The sequence below is a fragment of the Pristiophorus japonicus genome, chromosome 8 (assembly GCF_044704955.1).
Source record: "Pristiophorus japonicus isolate sPriJap1 chromosome 8, sPriJap1.hap1, whole genome shotgun sequence".
NCBI lineage: Eukaryota > Metazoa > Chordata > Chondrichthyes > Pristiophoridae > Pristiophorus > Pristiophorus japonicus.
The window spans coordinates 50,713,454-50,734,897 of NC_091984.1; the positions used below are offsets into that span (position 1 = coordinate 50,713,454).

General features: G+C 45.7%; 1 protein-coding gene across 2 annotated transcripts in view; it reads left to right on the forward strand.

Moving 5' to 3' along the window:
• Window positions 1–10,735: 10,735 nt before the first annotated feature.
• ccdc24 (coiled-coil domain containing 24) overlaps window positions 10,736–21,444 on the forward strand; it is a 191,937-nt gene continuing 181,228 nt past the window's right edge. Inside the window, exons 1-2 of one of the 2 annotated variants that reach the window (XM_070886772.1) lie at window positions 10,736–10,825; window positions 16,770–17,017. In XM_070886772.1, the coding sequence (XP_070742873.1) occupies window positions 16,850–17,017 (168 nt within the window). In that variant the 5' untranslated portion in view covers window positions 10,736–10,825; window positions 16,770–16,849. The remainder of the gene's footprint in view (window positions 10,826–16,769; window positions 17,018–21,444) is intronic. The other variant, XM_070886773.1, reaches the window with a different exon arrangement.

Genomic DNA, 21,444 nt, shown 5'->3' on the forward strand with positions numbered 1-21,444 from the left:
AAAGGCACACAAATACCGTATGGTATCAGCTTAGATAAAAATACATTTCCACACCTCCAGTGTAGTGCTGAGGGAGTGCTGCATTGTCGGAAGGCCTCTGCTCTCTCAGATGGACGTAAAAGATCCCATGGCACTATTTCGAAGAAGAGCAGTGGAGTTATCCCTCTGTGGTGGCCAATACTTATGGACTGCACTTGCAAAGTTCTCTGATTGCTGATTGGTCCCTTTGGAGGATGATACACCCAGCAGTTTCTCTGGAATGTGTAATTAGAACCGCCCAGCACAAGTTCTCACTGACATTGCAAAGTATAATTCGAGCCATTCTGGCTGCCGTCTCCAGACAGGATAGCACTAACCCATCCCTGCCTCCCCCCAGCCCCAACCCAAGTTCCTGACACCACCCCCAGTCCAAGCTCGTGACCTCCCCACCCAAGTTTCTGACCCCCCAGCTGAAGTTCCTGCCCCATCCCAGTCTCTCTATCTCCCCAGTCTTTCTCCCTCCTCCAGTCTCTCACCCTCCCCCAGTCTCTCTCTTTCCCACCTCCGATGTTTTCTTCCACTGAAGACAGCAAAAATGTTCATGTAGATAATCACAGTGACATTCTAGCCAAAAGTCCTGAAGATAATCCAAAAGCTAGACGCATGTGGCACAGTTCCACGTGGCACAACTTCAGCTCACAATACAGGGCCAACTTCTGGTGTCGGGTTCAAGGTATCTGCGCATGTGCGGGAGGACAGGGGCGGAGTCCAGGGGGTGGTGGTGCACATGCGTAGGCATTGGGGACAGAGTCCAGGGTGCGCAGGTGCAGGAGGATGCTTAAAAAACTAGTTGCAAATAATCACTGAATACTTATCCCTCAATCAACATAACAAAAAAAACATTATCTGGTCATTATCATGTTGCTGTTTGTGGGAGCTTGCTGTGCACAAATTGGCTACCGCATTTCCCACATTAGAACAGTGACTAAACTCCAAAAGTACTTCATTGGCTGTAAAGTGCTTTGAGACGTCTGGTGGTCGTGAAAGGAGCCATATAAATGTAAGTCTTTCCTTCTTTCTTTCTAAAGGATGATTGCCTGTGTTGTCATTGAGTGCTTTATGGAAAAGTTTTGTTCCTTGTATTTTTATTGGGGCAAATTTTCATCTTTGCACAATTTCACAGACTCTTGTTTGTTTTTGTAGTTCATTCTAAGTTGATTCAAATACCTCCATATTTTTACAATGGAAGGGCTTGGTCCCAAAGCAACATTAGTTAATTAAATGGTATTGATAAAAATACAATTTAATCATGTACATGAAAGCATCAATGTGAATTGTTTCCTAGAGTAAAACTAGTTAATTAATATGAATTATTGAGCAGCCTATCCCTTTTACAACTGACAATTGAATATATATCTGCTTACCCTGTACTACCCATTCTCTGTACTACCAGAGAATCTCATCCAGACAATATTAAGCCAGACATGCTAATCTGTTATTGTGCTCCAAACTAGGCAACAATTATAAAACAACACCTGGAGCCACAATTTAGCTTACCATGTACCACCAGGTTTACAAATCTTTCTTTCACAAGTATTTGCCCCTATCTGTCCTTTTCCATAAATCACAAATTAGTGTCAACACAGGCAACTATCCATTATTACTATTTAATGTGAAGGGATATTGATAAAATTGTGTTGTGCTCTTTTGTGGTGTTTAGCATTATATTTGGAAAATTGTTGGCTCCTATAGATCATGGTTCTACTTGGCTAAATGGTAAGTGAAACCACCAATCCCTGTGTGTCTTGTGTGTTCTTACATTAATCAGCAATTGAGTTAAAGAGCTGAGCTGTGGGATTATTTTTTTATATGGTGAAAAAAGTGGCAATGTTTCCTTTGAAAATACTTACAAATTCCATTCATTCGCAGATTTTATATGTGGCAAATGATGGATGTGGGAGAATGTATGCACATGGAAGTTTATATTTGATGATTTTTTGTGTGTTACGGAGTTTATTCCATGATGGGATTCCCAACTGATGTAGAATGAGATGACAATAATTAATCAGATGAATATTTTGATATACTCAGATTCCATATACTATACACACAAGGCACTGAATAATTCATTATCACACTGAAAAGAAAACACATATTCTAATGCTGATGTTTCTAATCAGAAGTCCAGCAAAGGAGCAGCCAGATATAGTCTTTGTATACCTGCAAAGAAAATTGTGAGCGCTGAAAAGTCTGAAATAAAAATAGGAAACACAGGAAGTAGTTATGCTCAGGAAAGCCTTGTTTAGTGTCATAACTGATATAAATGGTTGCACTTAAGATGCCCTTAATTACTTATCTATCAGTTGTCAATATTTTTTCATCTGAGGGAATAACAATACTTCACACAGTTTGCTTATGATACTTTAGTACGAGTTGTGTGGAAACATACCGGTTCAATTATAAAATCATGCACTTTTAAGGTTCATTAACTTCTATGTGTTTTGGAACAACCACCATACTGACAGATCCAACATTTCAAAAGACATCTGAGAAATTCCCACTCACCAGTCAGCTTGACAATCTATATTACTGCAAGTATCCGTTGCATCACCAAGACTGCCTACTTCCACCTCCGTTACATCGGCCGACTCTGCTTCTGCCTTAGCCCATCTGCTGCTGAAACTCTCATCCATGCTTCTGATACCTCAAGTCTTGACTATTCCAATGGTCTCCTGGCCAGCCTCCCATCTTTCACCCTATATAAACTTGAGCTCATCCACAACTCTGTTGCCCATAACCTAACTTGCACCAAGTCCCGTTCACCCAGCACCTCTGTGCTCGCTGACTTACGTGGGCTGCCGCCCCGGCAGCGCCTCAATTTCAAATGCCTCCACCATGGCCTCGCCCCATCTTATTTCTGTAACCTCCTTCAGCCCTCCAACCAATGTTCCCTGTAATTTTTTTCCCGGGCCACATGACCCATTCAAAATACCGCGCATGTGTGGTATTTCTATTGAAATGCTGGCTGCGTGGGACCCCTGGAGCGCTGCATGGCCATGCAGCCTACAGGGAACATTGTCTACAATCCTCCAAAATATCTGCAGTCCTCCAAGTCTGGCCTCTCGCCTATCCGGATTTTAATCGCTCCACCATTGGCGGCCGTGCCTTCAGCTGCCTAAGCCCAAAGCTCTAGAATTCCCTCCCTAAAACTTTCCACCACTTTGCCTTTTCTCCTTTAAGACGCTCCTTAAAACCTAGCTCTTTGACCAAGCTTTTGATCATCTGTCCTAATATCTCCTCATGTGGCTCAGTGTCATATTTTATTTGCTAACACTCCTGTGAAGTGCCTTGGGATATTTTGCTAAGTTACTATATGAATACAAGTTGTTTTTGTAAGGTCCAATTTTTATTTTAACATGGCAGCTGCAATTCATGAACAGTCATCTCCCGACTTTTATGATGCCATCTGAATGCCTTTTGATTAGAAATAGGATTAAAGCTAGAAGTGAACCACATAACTGAAATTCAGGTAAGAGATTCTGATAAGATTGTATGCTAGGTGATTTATGAAATCCAGCAGATTCCTGAGACTAAATTACAATCATATCTATTTATATATCTAATGATAAATATTACATCTGTACGCACTTCCTATCTGCACAAGTTGATATCCTCTTATCATGTTTTGTCATGCTTCTTGTGTCAATTTTTTTCTATTATAAATTCCTATGACCACATTTATAATAAGTTTTGTCCATGTAAACTTGTCATGCTGAATTTATACCCTCCCATCACTGGTGACCTCGTAGCACATTTAGTGCCATTGCCTAGCTCTACTGCCAGTAGTGAAGATGCAGTGCCTTATTTTTTTGTACTAATGGCTAAATCCTGACTTCCCTTCTGGCTTTGTTCTAATTGTCCCTCCCACTGCTCCAAGCCAAAACCAAGAAATAATCTTTTTTTTAAATGTTAACCCCACTTCTCTTGAGCTCCAGTTGCAATAATCTTTTCAAAACTAAAGGTAAAGAATATGCTCCAATTCTGGAGTTCAATGCTGCAACTTTTTAAAACAAATGTGTTTCAAGTTATAGACTTTGATCCATGCCTCCGCTGGATCATAGGGACAGAAGTAGGCCATTCAGCCCTGTGAGTCTGTTACATAGAATTTCATAGAATATACAACACAGAAACAGGCTATTGGGCCCAACTAGTCTGAGCTGGTGTTCATACTCCACATGAGTGCACCCATTCTACTTACCTCATCTGAGCCTTCCAGCATATCTTTCTATTCCTTTTTTTCTGATGCACTTATCTAGTTTCCTTTTGAAAGCATCTAAGCTATTTCCTTCAACCACTTCCTGTGGTCGCAAGTTCCACATTCTAACCACTCTCTGAGCAAAGAAATTTCTCCTTATTTCCCTATTGGATTTATTAGTAACTATCTTGTATTTATGCCCCAAGTTTTGGATTCTCCTACAAGTGGAAACATTCTCTTCACATCTACCCTGTCCAATCCATTCATAATTTAAAAGGCCTCTGTCAGGTCTCCTTAAGTTTTCTCTTTTCTAAAGAAAGAAAACCCAACCTGTTCAATCTTTCCTAATAGCTGTAATCTCTCAATCTGGTACCATCCTTTGAAATCTTTTTGCACTTTCTCCAAGGCATCTATGTCCTTTTTCATTGAATGGAGACCAGAACTGTGCATACTCTAAATGCAGCCTGATCAAGGTTCTGTACAAGTTTAACATAATGTTTGAATTCCATATGCTTTGTTAGCATTTTTAATTTCTTTGCTGACCTGTAATGCTGCTTTAATGATTTGCTCACCTTTATCTCCATTGGCTGTAACATGCTTTGGGATGTCATGAGGTTGTGGAAGGTGCTATATAAATGCAAGTCTTTCTTTTAATTTACCTACCTTTGATCCATATCCCCTGAAACCCTTACCTAATCAAAATCTGTCGATCTCAGTCTTAAAAATTTAAATTGACCCAACAGCTATGGCCTTTTGTGGGAGAGAATTCCACATTTCCACTTCTCTTCGTGTGAAAAAATACTTCCCGATTTTACTCCTGAATGGCCTCGCACTATTTTTGATTGAGAGGATAAATTCACCAATTCCACATTTGTAGTGGCCAGCTACTCCTGAAGGGAACACTGGTCAGTGAATTAGACCCAGATTTTAGCTCTATCTCTGACCATGCTTCCGTTCCCACTTTACAACAATGACTACATTCCAAAAAATTACTTCATTGGCTGTAAAGTGCTTTGGTATGTTTGATGGTCATGAAAGGCACTATATAAATCCAAGTCTTTCTTTCTTTCTTTGAGTGCTACTTTAGATCTGAGAATTTATCCCAAGGTTCCTAATATAATAAAAAACATTAAAAAATCTAAACTTAGAAGTCGTCCATTGTGTGCTGGAGATATCTCTCTCTCTGCCCCATTCTGAGAAGCCTGGGGCTTGAGTTTGAGCTACCACTCTGTCAGCTGAATGAAGATGGTGGTGCTGTCACCCTCCCACTTCTGCTCTATCCTCGCTATCATCAGAATCTTCATCTGGTAATGTAGGGAATGCAGCAGCCAATTTGCACACAACAAGGTTCCACCAACAGCAATGGGTGGATAATCTATTTTTAAGTGTTGGCTAGGACACTGGGAGAACTTCCCTGCTCTTCTTTGAAAAGTGCATTAGGATCTTTTATGTCAAAGTGAGAGGGCGGACAGGGCTTCAGTTTAACGTCTCATCTGAAAGAAGTATCTCTGACAGCACAGCACTCCCTCAGTACTGCGCTGGCGTGCCAGCCTGGATTATGCAAGCAAATCTTTGGAGTGGGAATTGAACCCACGACCTTCTGACTCAGAGGTAAGAGCGCTACCGCTGAGCCACAGTTGACACTGTTTAAATATCCGTTGCAATTGCTGTTTCATGCATATACTGCCTGTACTAAACCAGTCCAGCACTGTCTACAACTTCCTCATTCAAATGTAAAAATGGTGTGGGCCCTCCATCATAGGACCACGACTTACATATTTCAGGTAGGCACCTAAACCACCTATGTGAAGGCCCTGGGCAAAATGGCAGTGGACAGGTTCGGAGTTAGAATGGAACAGTAAGGGCGGAGGGAACAGCTTTGATTTTAACACTGGCCAGTTCAGAAAAATAATTTGCCTATTTCTGTTTATCTATCTATCCATCCATATATGTAATTGAAGAAAAAAAGGAAAACATATAATACCATAATTTTCTAATTTGGACCAGGTTAGAGTTTACTTAAAGCAGTGCTCTAGATTTACCTCTTCTATTTTGCCAGTATTCCTGTCATTGGCTTCTCATCCATCTCCTTTTAATACCAAAAAATCCAAATTTCCCTAGCTTATAAATGATCTGACACTGGGAATCAGTCTCATGGCACTTCCTTGCCTTGCTTCAGCTTTTAATGTTTCTCAGTGAACACCAAAGCTGAATGCAGCATTCAGGGTGAGGCCTGTCCAAATTACTGCAGAGTTTCAGCATGACAATTGCAGACTTGAATTCTACTGATTGGTAATACAGATTAGCATTTTGTTGGCTTTGTTTTTTGCTACTTTGCACTCACTGGACATGCTACGTCTTGAGTTCATTATCACTCCCAAATTTCTTTCAGCTTCTCCCCTGGCTAATTCAACACTGAGTAAGTTTGTTTTACATTCTTTCTCCCAATGTGTAATTCTTTGCATTTAACTGTTTTGAATTTCATTTGCTACAGTTGTGCCAACTTGCAAATTTAATCAATCGTATCAAATAAATGAGTGAACTTGTTTCTAACTCATTACAAAAATATGTGATGTATTAGAAGCTCCATTTCACTTCAAACTATAATGTATCTGTGTTATATTTTTTCAAATTAACTTTCAGCTAGGCTGAGTATTGTGAATTTTAAATAGAACTTTGTTGCTTAATTTTCAAAGCAATGTTTTTGGACTAAGTTTAATAAATACTCAATAATTTCTGGCGTTAGCAATTAGTTTCAAAGGAAAGCAGCCTGCTTCTGTTGATGTGATTTCCTGTAAACAAAACCTAATCAGATAAAGCTTGTTTGGCTACTACCTCCGGTTGTTGAAATTGTAATACTGGGAATGTGTTATTGTGTTTGTAGACAGAACTTGGTTGTCAAATATTGGCTCAACCTTGAAAGGGATGTTATGCCAGTTGAAAATTCCAAAAGGTCTTGTTTCAGGCTTGACCTAGGAAACATCTCTGCAGACAGTGACGGGACTGCTACCATCCATTCAGGTGACACAAATCATTACTATTACAGTTACCAGCCTGTTAAGAAAGAACCAGGGGCTTCTTCAAAAGAACTGGCCAGTGTGAGCGGTCTTCTTTGATCCCGAAGCTACTGTCATTCATAGCACACTTAAGATTGTAAATTTCAGAGCATATGACATGGATCTGTTGATGAAAACTGCACCTCACCCTGATTGGAAAACTGCAAATGTAACGTCCCTATTTAAAAAAGGAGGCAGACAAAAAGCAGGAAACTATAGACCAGTTAGCCTAATATCTGTGGTTGGGAAAATGTTGGAGTCCATTATTAAAGAAGCATTTGGAAAAGCATAATTCGGTCAGGCAGAGCCAGCATGGATTTATGAAGGGGAAGTCATGTTTGACAAATTTGCTGGAATTCTTTGAGGATGTAACGAACAGGGTGAATAAAGGGGAAGCAGTGGATGTGGTGTATTTGAACTTCCAGAAGGCATTTGACAAGGTGCCACATAAAAGGTTACTGCACAAGATAAAAGTTCATGGGGTTGGGGTAATATATTAGCATGGATAGAGAATTTGTTAACAAACAGAAAACAGAGAGTCAGGATATATGGTTCATTCTCGGGTTGGCAATCAGTAACTACTGGGGTGCCGCAGGGATCAGTGCTGGGACCCCAACTATTTACAATTATATTAACGAATTGGAAGAAAGGACTGAGTGTAACGTAGCCAAGTTTGCTGATGATACAAACATGGGAGGAAAAGCAATGTGTGAGGAGGACACAAAAAAGCTGCAAAAGGACATAGACAGGCTTAGTGAGTGCGCAAAAATTTGGCAGATGGAGTATAATGTTGGAAAGTGTGAGGTCATGCACTTTGGCAGAAAAAAAATCAAAGAGCAAATTATTATTTCAATGGAGAAAGATTGCAAAGTGCTCCAGTAGAGTGGGACTTGGGGGTACTTGTGCATAAAACACAAAAGGTTAGTGTAGGTACAGCAAGTGACCATGAAGGCCAATGGAATTTTGGCCTTTATTGCAAAGGGGATGGAGTATAAAAGCAGGGCAGTCTTGCTACAGTTATACATGGTATTGGTGATACTGCAACAGTTTTGGTTTCCATATTTAAGAAAGGATATACTTGCTCTGGAGGCAGTTCAGAGAAGGTTCTCTGGGTTGATTCCAGAGATGAGGGGGTTGATTTATGAGGAAAGGTTCAGTAGGTTGGGCCTCTACTCATTGGAATTCAGAAGAATGAGAGGTGATCTTATCGAAACGTATAAGATTATGAGGGGACTTGACAAGGTGGATGCAGAGAAAATGTTTCCACTGATAGGGGAAATTAGAACTAGGGGGCATAATCTTAGAATAAGGGGCTGTCCATTTAAAACTGAGATGAGGAGGAATTTCTTCTCTGAGGGTTGTAAATCTGTGGAATTCGTTGCCTCAGAGAGCTGTGGAAGCTGGGACATTGAATAATGTTTCCAGGGATGGCTGGACTGACATATGAGGAGAGACTGGATCAACTGGGCCTTTATTCACTGGAGTTTAGAAGGATGAGAGGGGATCTCATAGAAACGTATAAGATTCTGATGGGACGGGACAGGTTAGATGCGGGAAGAATGTTCCCGATGTTGGGGAAGTCCAGAACCAGGGGACACAGTCTTAGGATAAGGGGTAGGCCATTTAGGACTGAGATGAGGAGAAACTTCTTCACTCAGAGAGTTGTTAACCTGTGGAATTCCCTGCCGCAGAGAGTTGTTGATACCAGTTCATTGGATATATTCAAGCGGGAGTAAGATATGGCCCTTACAGCTAAAGAAATCAAGGGGTATGGAGAGAAAGCAGGAAAGGAGTACTGAGGGAATGATCAGCCATGATCTTATTGAATGGCGGTGCAGGCTCGAAGGACCGAATGGCCTACTCCTGCACCTATTTTCTATGTTTCTAAATTTAAGACAGAGATAGACAGTTTCTTAACCGATAAGGGATTAAGGGGTTATGGGGAGCGGGCAGTGAAGTGGACCTGAGTCCATAATCGGATCAGCCATGATTGTATTAAATGGCGGAGCAGGCTGGAAGGGCCGTGTGGCCTACTCCTGCTCCTATTTCTTTTCTTCTTATGTTCTTATGAACACACATAAAGGGAGTTGGAGGGAAGCCTGAAATGTAATACTGATTATACAGATTTGTATTCAATTTATTTTGTCATAATAATGGTGTTTCCCTCTTACTGAATTCTGTAACCATCGATATTGCATTTTCCCTAATGCACTTTTTAGTTTCATGTTATTAAAAGAACAGACTCCTGGGTTACAGTTTATAAAGTGAAAACTTTCTGAATTTGACACTGGAACAAAGTGGGTTTTCATTATCCATTATCCAACTGCATGTTTGGGTAAACCGATTTTGTAAATTTTAAAACAAATTTAGCTTTAAGATTTAGAAATAATAACACTTGCATTACATAAGGACATAAGAAATAGGAGCAGGAGTAGGCCATTTGGCCCCTCGAGCCTGCTCCGCCATCTGATCTTGGGCTCAGCTCCACTTTCCTGCCTGCTCCCCATAACCCTTGAGTCCCTTATCATTCAAAAATCTGTCTATTTCCACATTAAATATATCCAGTGACCCAGCCTCCACAGCTCTCTGGGGTAGAGAATTTCAAAGATTCACGACTCTCAGAGAAGAAATTCCTTCTCATTTCCGTTTTAAATGGGTGACCCCTTGTTCTGAAACTATGCCCCCTAGTTCTAGATTCCCCCATGAGGGGAAACATCCTCTCTGCATCAACCCTGTCAAGCCCCCTCAGAATCTTATATGTTTCAATAAGATCACCTCTCAATCTTCTAAACCCCAATGAGTATAGGCTCAACCTGCTGAACCGTTCTTCATAAGACAACCCCTTCATTTCAAGAATCAACCTCGTGAACTTTCTCTGAACTGCCTCCAATGCAAGTATATCCCTCCTTAAATAAGACCAAAACTGCACACAATACTCCAGGTGCGGTCTCTCCAACACCCTGTACAGTTATAGCAAAACTTCCTTGCTGTTATACTCCATCCGCCTTGCAATAAATGCCAACATTTCTTTTGCCTTCCTGTACCTACATGCTAACTTTTTGTGTTTCATGTACAAGGACCCCAAGATCCCTCTGTACCTCAGCATTTGGTAATCTCTCCTCATTTAAATAATAATTTGCTTTTTACATTTTTTCCTACCAAAGTGGAAAGTATTGGGAAAAATATAACTCTGAAACCGATCCAATTGTTTATCCTGGTGATTGCACCCGTAACATTTTTATTTTAAAAGCTTGAAAAAGAATTGGAACAACACGTTGTTGAGTTGTCACTGTATTTGATTGCACCGTTTCCGATCATCGCCACCGCGTATCGCTTTAAGGTGAGCTCCGTGGTATTTTGAGTTGTAGGACGGTAAATCCAGCTTTAAGAGAGATTGTTCTCGCGAGGTGTGGGCCTTGGAGATGAGAGTTTGTGATGGCGACGGTGTTAGGGAGGGGGCTGGTGTGCGGAGAGAGACCCGGATAGCCGCGCTGAGCTGAAGGGCTGCAGGCCGGCCCTGCCCGCCGAGCGGGAGGTGAGTGTAGCCTGTTCCCTCCCGCCCACCTTGACTCTCTTGTCGCTGCGGTTCACTGTCCGCCTGTGTCCCCCGAAAAGGTTAAGCGGCTCGGTCACTTTCCGGGGGACGAGCCAGGCGTTGCGGCTCGGGATGGGGCGAGTCTTGTGGCGTCAGTGTCCCTGGATCGGCTTCTTCCATCATCATCGGCAGTCCCTCCAACCGAGGATGACTTGCTTCCACATCAAAAAGTTCACGTGTTTCAATGATGGACCTAAAATACCTGGTCCGAACTACATCCTGAAGGGTGGAAGATACCTGTGCGTGGATTTTTTTAACGTGTGGTGCCCGTTGCACACCAGCCACCACACGGGCTTGACAGAGCCAGGTCTTGGTCTGGTGGCAAGGATTAACCAGGACGACTGGAGACCTGCTCTGCTCCACGGACCTAGTGCGCAGTGTGGGCTGGCCCATGCTGTCCCTGGGCCCTTGCCTCTCCTGGACCCCGATCACATCCCTCTACAATCTCTCGCCGTGCCTTCGGCCCGACCTTGGTGCTCCTTTAGTACCTGCCCACGCTCCAATCACTGACCTGGACTTTGATGACGTCCCTTTTCACTGCCGTTGCTCTACTGCCTGGTACACCGCCATGCTGCTCGTTCCGCTCCCCGGCCTGCTCCGATGGTGCTCGCAGGCCGGGGGCCGTGCAGACTGCAGGCCTAGTGCTTTCAGAGCCCTGAAGAGCGAGCTCTCTGTCAGCAGAGGGAAGTTGGACAACAAGTGGCTGCAGCCCTTTAAATGCTGCTGCTGTTTAAAGGGCTGGAGAATAGTGCACATGCTGAGGCGGGTTTGGAGGTGTTTCAACAACCCCGCAACTCTTGTATTGAGAGATTTTTTTTTTAACCAGTATGACAGTAACTTTTTGTTTAAAAAGGCATTTGGATATAAGCAACTTGAACTTTTATCAAAATTTATGATTTATATGTAAACGCCTTGAGATTATTTCTTTGCATCCATCCATTATTCTCTCTGTAATTTCATTTAAACAAACCAGAACCTTCTCGTCCTTTCCCTTGTTTAAGTCTCAAGAGTACAAGTTGGCTGCTGTCTACTGATGTTGCCATTCTTTCCATTAAACCTCTGTGTAAAGATGTTATAAATGACTGACTTGTTGACAGTTGTGATTTGTTCCCATGACTGTAATCATCAAAAGTAGAATTTGCTTTGGCTCTTGTTGAAACATTTATTGATATTTTGATTAATACATGTATTAAATAAACTTACTGAGATACACCAATTGGAGATAGATATTTATCGAAAGCATGGGCATCAGAAGTGACTAATGCCAAGGGGAGAATCTTCTTCCATATGGTAGTATCAAAGCAAATCAAATATCAGTATCTAAGTCAGATATGCAGGCCAAAGCTTCCTGTCTAACAGCATGGATATCTTGTAGGTTGCCTGCAGTGCTCAATGCTCCAGGGTCTGATTAGGGAGAGTAAATCAATGTGACCTGCGCACCAGCTGAAGCCTCCAATGATGCTTGTTGTTTCCATGAATACCTGTATATTTAATACAATTGAGTATAGATCAAGAAATAACGGAGGCTTGTAAGAAAGGTACGGCAATAATCATGCAAAAGCTTCTATAGATATACGAAGAGAAAAAGATTAGTGAAGACCAACGTAGGTCCTTTGCAGTCAGAATCAGGTGAATTTATAATGGGGAACAAAGAAATGGCAGACCAATTGAACAAATACTTTGGATCTGTCTTCACTAAGGAAGACACAAATAACCTTTCAGAAATACTAGGGGTTCGAGGGTCTAGCGAAAAGGAGGAACTGAAGGAAATCCTTATTTGTCAGGAAATTGTGTTAGGGAAATTGATGGGATTGAAGGCCGATAAATCCCCAGGGCCAGATAGGCTGCATCCCAGAGTACTTAAGGAAGTTGCCCTAGAAATAGTGGATGCATTAGTGATCATTTTCCAACATTATATTGACTCTGGATCAGTTCCTATGGACTGGAGGGTAGCTAATGTAACACCACTTTTTAAAAAAGGAGGGAGAGAGATAACAGGGAATTATCCTGATATCGGTGGTGGGGAAAATGTTGGAATCAATTATTAAAGCTGAAATAGCAGCCCATTTGGAAAACAGTGACAGGATCGGTCCAAGTCAGCATGGATTTATGAAAGGGAAATCATGCTTGACAAATCTTCTAGAATTTTTTGAGGATGTAACTAGTAGAGTGGACAAGGGAGAACCAGTGGATGTGGTGTATTTGGACTTTCAAAAGGCTTTTGACAAGGTCCCACACAAGAGATTAGTGTGCAAAATTAAAGCACATGGTATTAGGGGTAATGTATTGACATGGATAGAGAACTGGTTGGCAGACAGGAAGCAGAGAGTCGGGATAAACGGGTCCTTTTCAGAATGGCAGGCAGTGACCAGTGGGGTGTGCAGGGTTCAGTGCTGGGACCCCAGCTCTTTACAATATACATCAATGATTTAGATGAAGGAATTGAATGTAATATCTCCAAGTTTGCAGATGACACTAAGCTGGGTGGCGGTGTAAGCTGTGAGGAGGTTGCTAAAAGGCTGCAGGGTGACTTGGACAAGTTAGGTGAGTGGGCAAATGCATGGCAGATGCAGTATAATGTAGATAAATGTGAGGTTATCCACTTTGGTGGCAAAAACAGGAAGACAGAATATTATCTGAATGGTGACAGATTAGGAAAAGGGCAGGTGCAACGAGACCTGGGTGTCATGGTACATCAGTCATTGAAGGTTGGCATGCAGCTACAGCAGGTGGTGAAGAAGGCAAATGGTATATTGGCCTTCATAGCTAGAGGATTTGAGTATAGGAGCAGGGAGGTCTTACTGCAGTTGTACAGAGCCTTGGTGAGGCCATACCTAGAATATTGTGTTGAGTTTTGGTCTCCTAATCTGAGGAAGGACGTTCTTGCTATTGAGGGAGTACAGCGAAGGTTCACCAACCTGATTCCCAGGATGGCAGGACTGACATATGAGGAGAGACTGGATCAACTGGGCTTGTATCCACTGGAGTTCAGAAGAATGATAGGGGATCTCATAGAAACATATAAAATTCTGATGGATTGGACACGTTAGAGGCAGGAAGAATGTTCCCGTTGCTGGGGAGTTCCAGAACCAGGGGTCACAGTTTAAGAATAAGGGGTAAGCCATTTAGGACCGAGATGAGGAGAAACTTCTTCACTCAGAGAGTGGTTAACCTGTGGAATTCTCTACCGCAGAAAGTTGTTGAGGCCAGTTTGTTAGATATATTCAAAAGGGAGTTAGACATGGCCCTTACGGCCAAAGGGATCAAGGGGTATTTGAGAGAAAGCAGGAAAGGGGTACTGAGGTTGAATAATCAGCCATGATCTTATTGAATGGTGGTGCAGGCTCAAAGGGCTGAATGGGCAGCTCCTGCACCTAATTTTTATGTTTCTAATCTCAATCTCCATATTGATTGGACAAATGAAGTTGTCAAAGGTAGCCTCGCGGAAGTGTTGATAGTGTATTCGGAATGGTTTCTCAGAAGAATATGCTGTGGAACCAACACCCCCGCTTTCTCTCCCTCCCCCCCTTCTCGCCTCCCCCCTCCCTGCTTTCTCTCTCCCTCCCCCGTCCCCCCTATTTTCTGTACCCCCCCCCTCCGTTTTCTCTCTCGCCGCTCCCCCCCCCCCCCGGTTTTCTCTCTTCCCCCCTCCCTCCCCCGTTTTCTCTCTCGCACCTCTTCCCTCCCCCCCCCCCGGTTTTCTCTCTCGCACCTCTCCCCCCCCCCCCCGTTTCTCTCTCCCCCTCCCCCCCCCGTTTTCTCTCTCCCCCTCCCCCCCCGTTTTCTCTCTTCCCCCCCTCCCCCCCCATTTTCTCTCCCCCTCCCCCCCCCGTTTTCTCTCCCCCTCCCCCCCCCGTTTTCTCTCCCCCTCCCCCCCCCGTTTTCTCTCCCCCTCCCCCCCCCGTTTTCTCTCCCCCTCCCCCCCCCGTTTTCTCTCCCCCTCCCCCCCCCGTTTTCTCTCCCCCTCCCCCCCCCGTTTTCTCTCCCCCTCCCCCCCCCGTTTTCTCTCCCCCTCCCCCCCCCGTTTTCTCTCCCCCTCCCCCCCCCGTTTTCTCTCCCCCTCCCCCCCCCGTTTTCTCTCCCCCTCCCCCCCCCGTTTTCTCTCCCCCTCCCCCCCCCGTTTTCTCTCCCCCTCCCCCCCCCGTTTTCTCTCCCCCTCCCCCCCCGTTTTCTCTCCCCCTCCCCCCCCCGTTTCCTCCCCCTCCCCCCCCCGTTTTCTCTCCCCCTCCCCCCCCCGTTTTCTCTCCCCCCTCCCCCCCCCCGTTTCTCTCCCCCTCCCCCCCCCCGTTTTCTCTCCCCCTCCCCCCCGTTTCTCTCTCCCCATCCCCCCCGTTTTCTCTCTCCCCCTCGTTTTCTCTCTTCCCCCCCCGTTTTCTCTCTCCCCCTCCCCCCCCCGTTTTCTCTCTCCCCCCTCCCCCGTTTTCTCTTCCCCCCCCCGTTTTCTCTCTCTTTCCCCCCCCCCGTTTTCTCTCTCTTTCCCCCCCCCCCCGTTTTCTCTCTCTTTCCCCCCCACCCCGTTTTCTCCCTCTTTCCCCCCCCCCCCCCCGTTTCTCTCCCCCCCCCGTTTTCTCTCCCCCCCCCCCCGTTTTCTCTCCCTCCCCCCCCCCCCCCGTTTTCTCTCTTTCCCCCCCCCCGTTTTCTCTCTTCCCCTCCCCCCCCCCCCCGTTTTCTCTCTTCCCCTCCCCCCCCCCGTTTTCTCTTCCCCCCCCCCGTTTTCTCTCTTCCCCTCCCCCCCCCGTTTTCTCTCTTCCCCCTCCCCCCCCCGTTTTCTCTCTTCCCCTCCCCCCCCGTTTTCTCTCTTCCCCTCCCCCCCGTTTTCTCTCTTCCCCTCCCCCCCGTTTTCTCTCTCCCCCTCCCCCCCGTTTTCTCTCTCCCCCTCCCCCCCGTTTTCTCTCTCCCCCCTCCCCCCCGTTTTCTCTCTCCCCCTCCCCCCCGTTTTCTCTCTCCCCCTCCCCCCCGTTTTCTCTCTCCCCCTCCCCCCCGTTTTCTCTCTCCCCCTCCCCCCCGTTTTCTCTCTCCCCCTCCCCCCCGTTTTCTCTCTCCCCCTCCCCCCCGTTTTCTCTCTTCCCCTCCCCCCCGTTTTCTCTCTTCCCCTCCCCCCCCGTTTTCTCTCTCCCCCCTCCCCCCCGTTTTCTCTCTCCCCTCCCCCCCGTTTTCTCTCTTCCCCTCCCCCCCGTTTTCTCTCTTCCCCCTCCCCCCCGTTTTCTCTCTTCCCCTCCCCCCCGTTTTCTCTCTTCCCCTCCCCCCCGTTTTCTCTCTTCCCCTCCCCCCCCGTTTTCTCTCTTCCCCTCCCCCCCGTTTTCTCTCTTCCCCTCCCCCCCGTTTTCTCTCTTCCCCTCCCCCCCGTTTTCTCTCTTCCCCTCCCCCCGTTTTCTCTCTTCCCCTCCCCCCGTTTTCTCTCTTCCCCTCCCCCCCGTTTTCTCTCTTCCCCTCCCCCCGTTTTCTCTCTTCCCCTCCCCCCGTTTTCTCTTCCCCTCCCCCCCGTTTTCTCTCTTCCCCCCTCCCCCGTTTTCTCTCTTTCCCCCCCCCCCCCCCGTTTTCTCTCTTTCTCCCCCTCCTGCCCGCTCCTCCCCGCCCCTGCGTCATCCCCCTCCCCGCCCCCGCACCCACTGTTTGCGCCCTCCCCCTGAGCTCCCTCCTCGCCCTCGACCGCCCGCCCTTCCCCCTCGCGCACTCTCCCTCCCCTCCTCTCTTCACAGCTTGTTCAACACAAATCCCTGGACAAATTCTACCTAAATGAACAATTTGAAAATTGTCAGCTAGCTCTTCTTTAAATAATTCTGCCCAATCTTTGAGTAGATGCTGCTTGACTATTCCTGAGTACGTTGGTTGTTATTGATGCGTTTATCCCTTTGATTGTTTTCCCTTGCTGATTCTATGTCAGAAATTTGTGGAACGTTTTTCTGAATTCTCGAACGGAACCATCGACCCAAATTCTAATGCCTCTGGATTTAACACATCGCTATGAATCTGAGGGGTGAGGAAGGAGTCAATGGATTTTCTGATAACTATGCACAACCTTCATCACTGTGGAAACTAGTTGAGGAATGTGTCCCTACATGTGAGAGAAATGAAATCAGGGAGATTTTGGGAGAAACTGCAGTGGACCTCAGCCTGGACCTGCATGCAGAGGTGAGAAAAATCAGTTCCATCTATCAATGCCGTGCTCTGGGTAAAAATATGCTTGACTGATGAGGTATTTCAGACAGGTAATCATAGATCCTGTGCAATGAGACAGGATTAATAAACAATCTCCTAGTAAAGGATCCCCTCGATATGAGTGATCATAGCATGTTGAATTTCAAATTCAGATGGAGGGTGTCAAAGTTGGATCTCAAATTAGCGTACTATGCTTAAATAAAGGAGACTATGAAGGTATGAGGGCAGAATTGGCTAAAGTGGACTGGGAAAATAGATTAAAGTGTAGGACGGTTGATAAACAGTGGCGTACATTTAAGGAGCTATTTCACAACTCTCCGCGGCCGTCATCTTATTTTTTATTTATCGGCCGACTGCCAGGTCGGCCCAATAATTATGGTCCTGGGTTCAGTCAGGCCACCTGCAGGCAGCCGCAGTCTGGCACCCCCTCTTGTGTGCCAGGCCGCTGGCCCGGCCAAAACCCTCCCTGTTGGCCCAGTGGACCTAACTAAAATAAACGGAGTTCGCAGCAGCCCTCTCCTTTAAGTGAATGGGGGAGACGTGGTGATGCGCCAGCGTGATGACAGTCTGCCCACTCCATTTCCACCCCTCTAGTGACCAAACTTCTACACTCCGCCTCACTTCCACCCCCATTATGACTGGCTTCAGGTCTGCTCGGGGAAAAAAAGAAGCCAAAAAGCAGTATTTCACGCAAGGGGCCACCACATCCATCGCGGTGCTGGAAACAGCTCAAACACGCTAGGTGCATCGTGTTTCCGGTGGGGGGGCAATTTTGGCTCCTATGTCTCCTTGTTCTTGATTTCCCACACCAGAGGAAATAATTACCCTATCAAATCCTTTTAATCTTTTAAACACGGTGATTAGATGACCCCTCAATATTCTAAACTCAAATAAGCCAAGTTTATGCAAACTGTCCTCATAATTTAACCCTTTAGGCCCCGGTATTCAGCTCATCCAAAACTCTGCTACCCCTATCTTAATGTGTGCATCACCCCTGTACTTACTGACCAACATTGACTTCTGATTCCCCAACGTCTCCAATTTAAAATTCTCATCCTCGTTCAAAAAGGCAATGGTCTCTGTCTCAATTACTCCCTCTAGCAAAGCATTTTATGTTCTATCAACCTTTTGTGTAAAGATTTGTGTCCTAATCACTTGCCTCACTCTCTTAGTGATAATTTTAAGTTGATGACCCTCTTGTCACTGGCTCCCCAATCACAAAAAATAGTCTTTCCCTATTTACTTTATTAAAATTACATAGGGTATACGACACAGAAACAGGCCATTTGGTCCAATCAGTCCATGCTGGCGTTTATGCTCCACTTGAGCCTCCCCCTGTCTTTCCTCATCTAAATCTATCAGCATAACCCTCTATTCCCTTCTCCCTCATATGCTTGTCTAACCTCCCCTAAATGCATCTATACTATTTGCTTCAACCACTCCCTGTGGTAGTGAGTTCCACAATCTCACCACTCTTTGGGTAAAGAAGTTTCTTCTGAATTCCCTATTGGATTTCTAAAATGCTCATAATTTTAAAGACATCTATTAAATCTCCTCCAGTATCTCAAGTCTATTTGCTCCTAAGTATAGTGTCCTGTCACTCACACTGTATGCTCTCTATGGCTTTAATATCCTTTCTATAATGGGGCATCCAAAATTACACACTGTAATCTAACTAGACTAAAGAATGTTTAGTACAAATTCATTATTACCTCTTACTCTTGTACTCCATGCCCCTATTTATCAAACCAATAAACCTACTAGTCTTTTTATGGTTTCATCTATCTGCACATACTTTCATGGAATCATGTATTTGAATCCCTTGGTGCCTCTGCTCATCCACGCCCTTTAGTATTTTTTCATTAACTGTATACTCCCATTCCTTTTTTTCCCCACATTAAATTACATCTGATGCTTGTCTATCTAGATGTACAATAAGTTACTGTGAAAGCTACTGATGAACACAGTATAAATGGGTTCAAGAAACAATCTAATGCATTTCTGATTAAATAATGGGTTAAGTTTATAGTGGGTAGATCTATGAAAAAGATATTTGCTGAGCCTAATGGCTTTTCCCCATCTGTCTCTTCCAATTACTTTACCATTTGGGCTTTTGCTCTGAAAATTTAACAATAATCCTGACTGATGCAATGGTTTTAACGAGGACTTGGTACTAAGCAGTAAATGAAAAATGTGAGGCACATAATGGAATAAAGCTTGTAATGAAAACCACATGGAACATGTATGAGTTATTTATGAGGGAAAAATTGCTTTGGGTGGAGAGAAGGCAATTGTATAAGTATGATCTGCAACTTGATAAGAAGTTGGAATTTGTGATTTAATTGCACAGTAATGAAATCTTGGAGAGAACACAGCCAGTGGCTGCAATTCCTTTTTGGAAAGCACAATAAAACCTTTCAAGAGTCCTGTTGGACTTACTGAATAAACACTTAGTATAGCTTGGAGTTCACGCTGTTTAAAACATCTGCTCTTGTTCACTGTATAGCTTTTGTACAGTGAGTTGATTAAAGTATTTGAGGAAATGTATGAGATTCTCATACTGTTCAGTCACAGAAAACGTACCGATGTGAAACTTTGTTGAGTTGAAGATTGGCAGTCATGGAAATTTGCTGACTATGTAATTGATTCTAGAAATGCCAGACTGATGGATTCAAGTGTAATTATGAAGTGTTTTGGAGCATCGGCATGCTGTGGTATGGTTTTATGACCATGCTCTCCTGCTTAGTTCCTGAACTTAGCTGTGCTACCAGAGAGGTGGGCAAGGTCAGGCATATCATTTAGGGAGGAAAATTTGGACAGCAAATTACTCTAGGTTGTTTTATGAGCCTCCCTGACGATTGACTGATCCAGTAAAATGGTTAATCCTCTTAATTAGAAGCTAAATAAATAAGAATAACCCAATGGTACAGGAGTTTATTAATGTATGATACAGCAACATGTAGGACTTGAGTTAGTAGTCCCGCCCTTCCCCACATCATGTGAATTTTAACTCTTAAAAAAACGGGTGGGTCAGGGTCGAGTGGGAAGTTCGTGTTAAAAGTCTGAGTCCCGACCAGAACCCGTCCACTTAATGGGCCCAAGTTTCCACATGATTTGCGCCTGATTTTTAGGAGCAACTGGTGGAGAACGGACTATTTTAGAAATCGCAATTCTCCACATTTTTTTTTCTGCAGTTCTAGTCAGGTAGAACAGTTCTAGTTTAGAACATAATTTTTTCTTCAAAAGGGGGCGTGTCCGGCCACTGACGCCTGATTTGAAAGTTTCCACAGTGAAAATGTACTCCAAACTAAAGTAGAATGGCGCCAGTGAAGATTTTTGTAGAACTGAAAAAACCTGTTCTACACATTAAAAAATCAGGCGCAGGTTACAAATTAGGCGCCCAGAACGAGGTGGGGGGGAAGGGAACTCATTAAATTTGACAATAAATCCTTATTTATACTTCTACAAATATTATACAAATAAATCCAACCTGAATAAACATTTATAAGCCAAGAAAAGATTAAATAAACCATCTTCCTACCTGTGTGAAAGTGCTTCAGCCAGGGAGAATTCTGCAGCGTTCGTGCCGCTGGGAGAGAGGGAGAGAGGGAGAGAGGGAGAGAGGGAGAGAGGGAGAGAGGGAGAGAGGGAGAGAGGGAGAGAGAGAGGGAGGGTCAGGGAGGGGGGGTCAGGGAGGGGAGGGGAGGGGAGAGAGGGGGGGGGTCGGGAACAGGAGCGGGTGTCGGGTCGGGGGGGGGGGAGAGCAGGTGTCGGGTCGGGGGTGGGGGGGAGAGCGGGTGTCGGGTCGGGGGGGGGAGAGCGGGTGTCGGGTCGGGGGGGGAGAGCGGGTGTCGGGTCGGGGTGGGGGGGGGGAGAGCGGGTGTCGGGTCGGGGGGGGGAGAGAGCGGGTGTCGGGTCGGGGGGGGGAGAGAGCGGGTGTCGGGTCGGGTCGGGGGGGGGGGGGAGAGAGCGGGGGTCGGGTCGGGGGGGGAGGAGCGGGTGTCGGGTCGGGGGGGGGAGAGCGGGTGTCGGGTCGGGGGGGGAGAGCGGGTGTCGGGTCGGGGTGGGGGGGGGGGGAGAGCGGGTGTCGGGTCGGGGGGGGGGAGAGAGCGGGTGTCGGGTCGGGGGGGGGGTAGCGGGTGTCGGGTCGGGGGGGGGGAGAGGGGGGGGAGGAGCGGGTGTCGGGTCGGGTAGCGGGTGTCGGGTCGGGGGGGGGGAAGAGCGGGTGTCGGGGCGGGGAGCGGGTCTCGGGTCGGGTCGGGGGGGAGCGGGCCTCGGGTCGGGGCGGGGGCAGGAGAGCGGGTGTCGGGTCAGGGCGGGGGAGTGGGTCTCTGGTCGCGGCGGGGGTGGGGGAGCGGGTCTCGGGTCTCGGTCGGGGGGGGAGCGGGTCTCGGGTCGGG